This window comes from Tupaia chinensis, unplaced genomic scaffold (genome assembly GCF_000334495.1).
Source record: "Tupaia chinensis unplaced genomic scaffold, TupChi_1.0 Scaffold000605_1, whole genome shotgun sequence".
In the NCBI taxonomy this organism is placed as follows: Eukaryota; Metazoa; Chordata; class Mammalia; order Scandentia; family Tupaiidae; genus Tupaia; species Tupaia belangeri.
In genome coordinates, this window is record NW_006160123.1 from 1,445,048 (window position 1) to 1,455,363 (window position 10,316).

The 10,316-nt window shown below is 52.3% G+C and overlaps 1 protein-coding gene across 1 annotated transcript in view; it reads left to right on the top strand.

Moving 5' to 3' along the window:
* Positions 1–10,082, top strand: part of PLA2G4E (phospholipase A2 group IVE) — a 91,042-nt gene extending 80,960 nt beyond the window's left edge. The window contains exons 14-20 of the mRNA XM_006158717.1: positions 2,851–2,965; positions 3,740–3,877; positions 5,516–5,623; positions 6,108–6,311; positions 7,406–7,572; positions 9,271–9,457; positions 9,775–10,082. Of these exons, the coding sequence (XP_006158779.1) occupies positions 2,851–2,965; positions 3,740–3,877; positions 5,516–5,623; positions 6,108–6,311; positions 7,406–7,572; positions 9,271–9,457; positions 9,775–10,082 (1,227 nt within the window). The remainder of the gene's footprint in view (positions 1–2,850; positions 2,966–3,739; positions 3,878–5,515; positions 5,624–6,107; positions 6,312–7,405; positions 7,573–9,270; positions 9,458–9,774) is intronic.
* Positions 10,083–10,316: the final 234 nt, after the last annotated feature.

Below are 10,316 nucleotides of genomic sequence, written 5' to 3' on the forward strand. Positions count from 1 at the left end.
GTCCTGCTCCCCTTATTCATCAGTCAGGTGTGGATTCTCACCACCGCAGAGGCAGTTAGCTTAGACGCCCCCAGTCACCTCCTTGGGCCAGGATGACCATGAGTTATCAGAATGCATGATGGAGAAAGATGGTGGGACTCTCTTCCCATTTGTCCTTTACAGAATGACTGGGACCCTCATGTTGGGGGCAGCCCTGCATAGAGGCAGCATGTCCTCTGAGAGCCATGCCAAGACATCTATGAGAGGAAAATGGGGAGGAAATGGGAGGGCTGGAGACCGTGGGGCCAGGATGTGAGTCTGACCCTAAGTGGTGGGGAGAGGATGAAAGTCCAGGGGAAAGCATCCTAGACTGCTGTGTGTCTAGGATGGTTCTGCAAGGCCCCTGGGGGATTGTCTAGACAAAGTTGGCTTCAGAGAAGTCCTATGTCCCTCAGAATAAGTTGCCTCAATGTCCCTGCCACACTCAATCAAAGGAAGTGTGGCCTCAGCACAAACCCAGCCATGGATTTCCGGCACAGTATCTGGGGCCCTTAGTCATAATGCTGTCTGTGGCTGGAGGTCTGCGGGGCTCATTTTCATGACATCACACAGGGGACAGGCCCAGTAAGGCTCCTTCCTACTCTGAGACCCCATGACCTGAGCGATATGTGCCCGAGAGGAGAATCAGCCTGTGCTGAGATGCAGCTGCTGCAAGAGCCATGTGGGACACTGTGGAGCAGAGGGATTCCCAAGGGATCATGACCCTGGACATTAGCATGAGCTCAGCCAACACCTGGACCCTCCAGGCTGCACAGGAACCAACTTCGGCTGTTGCTCAATCCATAACAGAGCTTCCCACCTAACCCTCTGAAGGTCATGGCTCTCTGCCCTGCCCCCAGAGGTGTCTGGAAAGCTCTGAATATAATTCCAATCCAAAGTCTCCACTTATCAGAAGGGGATGGAGCAACAAATTATTATTTAGCAGGTTCCCCTCTTCCAGAAAACATGAACAATTTGAGCAACCGAGGATGTCCTGAACCTCATCTGTAACATCCATTCATCCCCATTCTTTTTGACAAAATTAATTTAAATACCCCCTGCGTGCCAGGAACGGTGCTGGCCAATGGGGATTCAGAAAGGGACTGGACACGGCTTCCAATGTATACCATTGCTAGATCCATCTCACCCTGCCCCATTGATAACCCACCATCTAACCTGTCCTCATGATGAAGCAGGGTAGGCAAAGGCCGATGGAGCTGGCTTTTGTACTTAGGCAGCACAGGGTTGAAATTTTGGCCGTGGGGACTCCATCAATAAGTTATAGGTAATATTTTAACAGTAATATTTTTTGAGAGTTTTTTTGCTGTAGGATTCCTGCGCTTGCCAGAAAGACAGAGAGAGACAGAGAAACAGAAAGTGAGAAATCACTCCCCAGGGCGGATGGCCACACCACAACCCCTTCTCCATTCTCCTCTCAGAATTTTGGGCACACACATACATGTGCCCAGCGTGAGTTTAATAATAGTTAGTGCTTCATGTGATCAAAAGAAAAGCACCAAAGCTTTTTTTTTTTTTTAATTATCAGAGGGTGTGTGAACTCCAGAGAGAGAGGGAAATGGAGGTAGCATTCCCCAATGGGGTGTGGACATACTACATCCCTCTCCTTCATTTCTCCATCCTGTCAGGATTTGGGGCAAAAACACACACATACCTGGTATGTTTTACAAGCCACCAGGGCTGGGACTCGAACCACAATATGGTTCCCTTAACCACTAGGCTATGGGTCCAGCCCAAAAAGGCTTTTTACTGGGTCATCAGAAAAGTTATGACGCATTTCTGCATAGAAAAATACATCATGACTTTTCTGGGCCCAGTTATGACACCCTGTTTGCCTTCAAAGGAGGCCAAGAGTCGCTTGGCTCACATGTTTGTTTGCCATCCCACATGGATTCTATAGCTTTCACACACTTGGGAGCTAAGGAGCCTGGCTTTGGGGTGAACCTGGGCCCCTAAGACCTCAGCCTTGCCTCGACCCAGGCTGATCTACAGGGCTCCCCACTCTGAGTATACAGCACAGAAATCTGGGGACTTAGAGGGACCCTGGCTACCACCTCATGCCAGATTTCCAAGCTATTTTTCTTTAAGAGAGATTTTTGCTATAGGGCATATGAGCTTGATGGAGAGACAGAGACAGAGAGACATAAAGTGAGAAATCACCCCCCCACCCAGGGCAGATGGCCATGCCTCAATCCCTTCTTTCCTCTCCTCTCGGGATTTTGGGCATGCACGCACACTCACCCAGCATGAATTTTAAGCTGCTGGGTTCGGGACTCAAACTGTGGTCAACTATGTGGGAGTCCAGTGACGTAACCATTATGCCATCTACTGGTCCTGAAGCTTTTGTTTTTAGAAAAAGAAAACTTCTGTCCTCCTAACAAATTTTATGAGGAAGACCAATATCCCAAGTTGATTAAAGGAAAACCAAAAAAACCACTCCAGTTTGAGCACATGCAAAGGTGTAAAATGATGAGGATGATGAGGACTAGTAATGGCCTGTCCCACCCCTCCATTTTCATCTTCTGGTCCCTGAGGCTTAAGGAGGACCCAGGGACTCTAAGGGACAGCTCTATACTGCCATCTAGTGCCACCCTGCCTATGTCTTAGAGCGGGGACGGCCCAAGGAGGTGGCATGCATTATATGGGTACATTTTAAAACAGGTTAACTGGTGTCAGCTGCAGCCTACCCAGCAGCCTGGTGGGCTCCTGGGTCTGGAGATGGCAGCCAGGGTGCCCAGGTTGCCCTCTCATTCTGGACTGCCCCCAGCCCTGGGCTGCTAGTCTGCATCTCCTTAACCCTGTCATATTCCACAGAGAAATGAATGCAAACTGTCAGACCAGCGTGCTGCCTTGTGCCGGGGCCAGAATCCCCTGCCCATCTACCTCACCATCAATGTCAAGGATGATGTAAGCAACCAGGATTTCAGAGGTAACACTGGTGGCTAGCAATTTACAAGGGTGTCTCTTCCTGGTGGGCAAAGGCACCCAGCACCTCCAGGCTCCCCTCCCCACCCACCTTCACCAACTCCACATCAAGACTGCCCATGGCTGGGGACCAGCAGTTAGCGTAATGGCTATGTCGCTGGACTCCCACGTAGTCGACCGCGGTTCAAGACCCGGACCCAGTGGCTTGAACTCACGCGGGGCGCGTGTGCGTGCGTGCCCAAGATCCCGAGAGGAGAATGGAGGAGAAGGGATTGCGGCGTGGCCATCCCCCCTGGGGGGTGATTTCTCGCTTTCTAGCTCTCTGTCTCTATCTGTCTGGCGAGCACATGCGCCCTATAGCAAAAACATCTCCAAAAACAAAAGACTGCCCATGGCTGAACTAAGTAACTTGTCTACCCTACTCTGCCTGCCACCATGAGGAGCCAGTAACTGGCCCCCTGGGAACACATTTGATGAGATGGGGGAAAAAGTTGGTGAAAGGAAGGAGTCCTAGATATTTCTTAAGCTGTCCAGATAAGAGATTCTAGAGCCCTGCTTCCTAGTCAGCTTTGGTCTTACAGGTTGCCAAACTAGCTTGCCTGGGCAGGAGAAGCAGGCCGCGGCCGCCCCCATGTGTCCTACCGGGTAACTGCACCTCCCTGTCCCAGGCTGTGGACAGCTCGGGAGCTTGCCCTGGCCATGCAGGGGGGAGGGTGCATCTGTGTCCGCCTGGCTCCCTGGCCTGAGACTGACAGGTCCCCTGCTGCTTCATATGCAGAGTGGTGTGAGTTCTCCCCCTACGAAGTGGGCATGCAGAAGTATGGGGCCTTCATCCCCAGCGAGCTCTTCGGGTCAGAGTTCTTCATGGGGAGGCTGATGAAGAGGATCCCTGAGTCGCGGATATGCTACATGCTAGGTAATTCCTGGCTGGGGACTCCTCTGGGTGTCCTGTGTGGGTCAGATCCTGTCTAAATTATAGGAATGACAGAAAGGATTGTCGTAGGTGCTGGGCTGACTTGGGTTAGCCCTTGAGTATATCACCCTCCTGGCACTTGTCAGCATCACCTCATCCTAGGAGTGCTCCTAAACCTACCCCCAGAGAGGCCTTTAGGACAGCTCTGATCTTCCTGCAGCCCTCAGGTTTAGAAAGACCTGGCAAGTTTCCTCAAGACACTGGGGACCAGAAGGACCTCTCCCTGTGTCCCTGGGGTCTTCTCAGAACCAGACTGGAGTGGTAGGCTGAGATGGAAACTTCTCACTCCCTCACCCTAGGACTCTAGACGGGCCCTGATTCCAGGGACTGACCCAGACTCTGGAGTCCTGGGGCCAGAGGGAAACGCAGGGTAAAGGGCAGAGTCCTGGGCCGCCTGGCCCAGCCCCCTACCCAGAAGCCAGGTCTGCTAAGTACAGGAGTCGGTCTCTGATGTCCACTCCCACCATTTTCTTCCCTTCAGTCTCAGTTACATCCATCAAAGGATGCCCTCAGAAACCCAACCCACCTTTACAGCCTCCATAGCAGTTATGCCCTTATTTAAACCAGTTGTCACGCCCCTTCCATCTAGCCCAATCTAATCCATCCCAGAAGGGCCAGCTCCAGCCTTCTCCCTTCTATGAAGCCCACTCAGATCCCCAGCCCATGGAGGCCTCTCCTCCTGAACACCACTGCTATTGGGTGTGATCCAGAAGCTATGGTTAGAACACTTGGGCTTCAGCTCTGCTTCTTCATTTATTAGCAGTGTGCAGTCATCTAAATTACCTGAGCTCTCTGGACCTCAGTTTTCTCATCTGTAAATTAGGCTTCTTGGGTCAGCAGGTGGCAAAGTAGTTAAGGTGCTAGATTCCCACATGGCCAACTATGGTTCAAGTCCCAGACCTGGTAGCTTGAAATCATGCTGGACACGTGTGTGTGTGTGTGTGTGTGTGTGTGTGTGTGTGCACACGTGCCCAAAATCCTGAGAGAAGAATGGAAGAGAAGGAATTGCAGGGTGGCCGTCCCCCCAGGGGGTGATTTTTCACTTTCCCTCTCTCTATGTCTCTCTATCTCTCTCCAGCAAGTGCATACACCCTATGGCAAAAACCTTAAAAAAAAAGAATAAAACCTACTTAGAAAATCCCAGTGGGTTAATGTATCAATATATGAAAGGTTTAAGATGAGTATTATTATTCACACATTGCATTTTAAAATCATGATAATAGCAGATCGCATTACAGTACTGCATGCTCACCATGTGCCAGGCACTGTCCTAAGCGTGTTAGGTGTACAGACTGGTGCAAGCGGTGGTGTCTGGACTTGACCTCCAGGCTTGTACCCCTCCTGGGCTGTGCCTCCCATGCCTTTGCACCTTCTTCTGCCACTGAGGAGAGGGAGAGCAGCTGAGGACCGTGGCCTCAGTCACTGTGCCGAGTTGCAGCATGGGCACAGGAAAATCAGAGTCTATCCCACCACCTGAGCAGCCCAGCATGTAGGGGACTCAAGGCCAAGGCAGACCCAGGCAGTGTTCAGGGACTCGGGAGCTCCAGGCAGAGCTGCTCACGGAGGACCTTGTCTCCCCAGGTCTGTGGAGCAGCATCTTCTCGCTGAACCTGCTCGATGCTTGGAATCTGTCCCACACCTCAGAGGAGTTTTTCCACCGGTGGACAAGGAAGAAGATGCTTGACATCGGTGGGGGACTCTCCTGGATGGGTAATGGGGTGGGGGAGACTTAGATCAGGAGCTGAGGACCCGCCCACCCGCCATGTGTCCCTACATCGTCCCTGTGGCCCTCAGACATGGGAAGGCAGCTGGAGGGGAGGGAGATTGTAGGTGGCACCTGTCAAGGCCAAAGAGCAAACCTCCTGGTACCTAGAGGAGCTGACAATGTAGGAGTCCTGGAGCACAGTTAGACATCACCCTCCGGACTCCCGAGCCCCCTGGAGCCCTCCTTACCCATCACCTTCCCTCTCCATCCTCCCCACCCCATTCAGTGTCTCCCACCTGGTCCCCCTGGCTCCAGCACAGAGCCTTGAGAGTTAGGCAAGCCAGGGGTGAGCTGCACTTACAGTGGCTCAGCCCTACCAGGTGTAGACAACCATGGGCAGCATCACCTGGGCAGCCTAAGACTCCCCCAACTCTTGTGACCTTCCCTCCATCCTCCTGTCCCCTGCAGAGGACGAGCCGCTCCTGCCTGAAATCCCCCAATGTGATGCCAACACCCTGGAGACCACAGTGGTGATCCCTGGGACGCGGCTGTCCAACATGTTCCGAGAAATCCTCACCTATCGGGGCTTCGTGTCTGAGTTCCACAACTTCCTGTCCGGCATGCAGCTGCACACCGACTACCTCCAGAACGGCGAGTTCTCCATGTGGAAAGGTAGCCCTGCCTGCAGCTGCTCCAGATCAGCCTCTGTTTGGTTGAGGGAGAAGGGGAATGGGGTGGCCGCCGTGAGAAAGAATGAGAGAACCCCCACTGACCATTCATCGTGCTCACTGGCAGACTCACCCGCTTAGTGCATTCCACGTTCCATGTTCCACGTTCCACGGTGTCGTCTTGAGCTGTGGGTATATGGGTCTGGCAGCAGGAAGCCATGTCGTTATTTAATTCATTTCAGAAACTACAAAAATCCCAGCAGGGAGAAGTTAGCCCTGTTTTACAGATAGGGGATATAGGCCCTTATTTTTCTGCATTTGTGCTCTGGGAGCACCTTCAGTGTGGGTGGGGCCCCCTTGGAATTGGGCAGGGATGGCCCAGCTCAAGAACCCCGAAGTGGTAAGAGCCAGATCTTAAACTATGGTCTTCCAGCTCCAATTCAGTCCGTCCCACGCACACATACACGCCCTGCTAAGGCTACAAGGTTGACTTCCCACCTTTGCTATTTCATTTGGCTATCGCCTGCGAAACGATGCCTGAGCCTGGCCTATTAATTCTTGTCCTCACCATCTGAGGCAGAAGGGTTAGCTGAGTCTACACCCATACCACCCGAATGCACCTCATTTTTTAAAGAATCATTATTATTTTTTCAGTTTGCCACAGGGCACATGTGCTCACCAGAAAGAGAGAAGAAAAGTAAAAAAGCAAACCGCCAGGTCCAGGACTTGAACTGGGGTTAGTATTAGCCATGTGGGAGGCCAGCACCCCAACCACCTTGCCACCTGCTGGCTCCAAATGTGCCTCATCTTGTCAGAAGGGACAGGTGGCTCTGGGCCCAGGGTTTACATTATTTATAGGTGGTCTTAAATCCTGAACCCCTACAAGCTCCGTGGCTGGGTCACAGTGGGGTTTTTGCATATCCCATAAAGGACCACCCAGAGGGACTCTGTGGGTATCCTGGCCAGACGAGGGAAGTTGGGGGTCTAGGCTAAGTGAAGGAATGTCCAGGTGAGGCACTCCGCCCCCACCCGGTACCTCTGCCTCTGACTGAGATCAGGGCCCCTGACATGTTGGTAACCGGAAGGCTTGGCTTTTAGACACAGTGCTGGACGGTTTCCCAAACCAGCTGACCGAGTTTGCAAACCACTTGGCCCTGCTGGACACCGCGTTCTTCGTCAACTCCAGCTACCCACCTCTCCTCCGGCCAGAGAGAAAGGTGGACCTCATCATCCACCTCAATTACTGCGCCGGGTCCCAGACAAAGGCAAGTACAGCAGAGCACGGCTCACCCTGGGTGCCAGGCTGCCCTCGGGAGACCGGCGTAGAACCCAGCAGCCTCCGGGGCTGCGAATTAGGGTGGAGCTGCCTGCAGGCCCCGAGGCAGCCATGATGTGAGCGCAGACACCCAAACCTCAGGGGCAGCCTGCTGGCTCCTACTAGCAGAGGTGCCAGAGGTTCTGCCGACTCACTTAGTAAATTCGAATTTTATTCTTGCATTTGAACAAATGCCTCATTTGGCGATTCTTCAGCTGAAAAAAAAAAAGGGGGGGGGAGTGAAGTAGAACCTCCATAGAGCCTATTCCAGTCCAATGCTTTGTACCCTTCAAGATGTTGTAATGTCTTATCTTCAAAATAATCATATTCCCCTCCCCTGGAGAATATGAGACCCTCCGTGAAATCATACTGAACAATCAGGACCAGGGATTTTTTTTTTTTTTTTTTTTTAATTATTTTTGAAAAGTTTGGCCCTTTTAGAGAAAGGGACTGTTTGGGGTCTACTTTAATATAGTCCCATCCTGAAGCCAGGGAGAAGGAAGTAGTGACAGCTGATGAGCACAGTGACAGCGCTAGTGACCCGAGGTCCCAAACAAGTAACCATATACATTCTATAGGGATCTCATTTGGTCCTTGCACCAGCTCTTAGAGGTACAAGGCACAGCTGCTGTAATTCCCAGGTTATAGACGAGGGAACCGAGGCACAGAGAGGGTAAGTGATTTGCTTAAGTCACACAGCCGATGAGCAGTCAAACAGGGGCAAAACTAAGGGGATCCAGACACTCTTAAGTCCAGTGCTCCTTCTGTTAATCACAGTTCTTTTCTTTATTCATGATAGAGCACATGCATGTGTACGTGAAAGTAATAGGTAGACAGAAAGCGAGAGAGGAGTACCCTCTACAGGGTTTGGTCATGCCACGATGTCTCTCCTCCAGCCAGATCTCAGAAAAGTGCCAGGCGTGTTTCAGGCTGAGCAGCCAAGGAGGGGTTCAATATGTGGGACCCGGTCTCGCTTGAGCACCTCATTACTGCTATGCCTGGAGCCTTCATGTCACCTTTCTAGAGACGCCCTTGCAGAGTCCTTCCTGGCCCTGTGACACTATCAGTTCCAAAGTCCCACAGGGGCCTGGTCAGCCCTGGCTGTGCCCGGAACCTTCCCAAGCCACCACCACTTCTAGCCAGGCCTGCATTAGGACAAAGCACCACCAAAAGTGCTTCTTTCCATGTCGCATGGGGAAGGACAGTGGACATGCACCCACCACTGCCTGAAGCCTTTTATCCGTGCCTGCCTTTATTTTATATTTTTCTAATCTCAGGGGGCATGGGTCCTCACCAGAAAGAGTAATGGAGACAGAACACTCCCAGTGGGGCGTGGTCACACGGCAACCCTCTTTCGTCCGTTTCTCCATCCAGTCAGGACTGGGGCGTGCACACGCACACACGTACCCAGCATGATTTTCCAGCCCCTCGGGGTGGACCTGAACCAGTCAGCCATGTGGGACTGGCTTTCTATGCACAGCACTTAACCATGGTACTATGGGTCCAGCCTAGCTTTATTCTTACACGGTCACAGAATGAGGACCTGAGTCGTTAACTGGGAAAACTGGGAAGCAGGATCTAAGCACCTTGAGTTCTCATCCACCCCAACCCTTCTAACATGCCAATGTGTCTTCCTGTGCTTTCCCAGCCCCTGAAGCAGACCTGTGAGTACTGCAGCACGCAGAACATCCCCTTCCCCAGCTATGAGCTGCAAGACGATGATAACGCAAACCTCAAGGAATGCTACCTGATGGAAAACCCCCAGGAGCCCGATGCCCCTGTTGTGATTTTCTTCCCACTCATCAGCGACACCTTCCAAAAATACAAGGCACCAGGTAAGTTCGTAGCACCTGCGGGCCTTGGACAAAGAGCTCCCTGCCTGACTAGTGGAGCCTACTGATAGTGCTGAGTAGGGTGACTGGCTTAGCTCTGAGCCCACCTTGGTTTTGACAAGAAAGAGCCCCTCCTCCAGGAAGAGTACCCCTGCCCTGAGGAACTTTGGGGTGTACATATGTGTGCACGAGTGTGTGTCGTGTTTTTAGGCAGGTGTATGTGTCTGTGTGTGCAAGGTGGCCCTTGGGGAAAGAATTGGGAACAAGTCATCACGACATAATCTCTGTGAGTCTATAGCAAGTCCTTCCACTGCCCTCAGGTGTGGAACGAAGCCCCGAGGAGCTGGAGCAGGGCCAGGTTGACATTTATGGCCCCAAAACTCCCTATGCCACCAAGGAGCTGACGTACACGGAGGCTGCCTTCGACAAGCTGGTGAAGCTCTCCGAGTACAACATCCTGAACAACAAAGACAAGCTCCTCCAGGCCCTGAGGCTGGCGGTGGAGAAGAAGCGCTCGAAGAGCCAGTGTCCATCCTCTGCGGCTGGCGGTGGAGAAGAAGAAGCGCTCGAAGAGCCAGTGTCCATCCTAAGCCCCAGGGAGCCTCATCCATCCTGCATCTGCTTCTGATGTCAGAGGCAGCACCTTCTGGGGCTAGCCGGGCTGTGCACCAACAAGTAGGGGAGGCCGGCTGTCCTGGGCTTTCTATCAAAAATAAAATGCTAAAAAGTTAAGAGAGACAGTGACAGAGAGAGAGAGGAAGGGAAATAACAAGGACTTGCACTGAGGCGTTTTGCCCATTGGAATTTCTTAAATGCTTCCCTGCAGGCTAGAGGGTCTGGGAGCCATGGGCTCCCCACATGC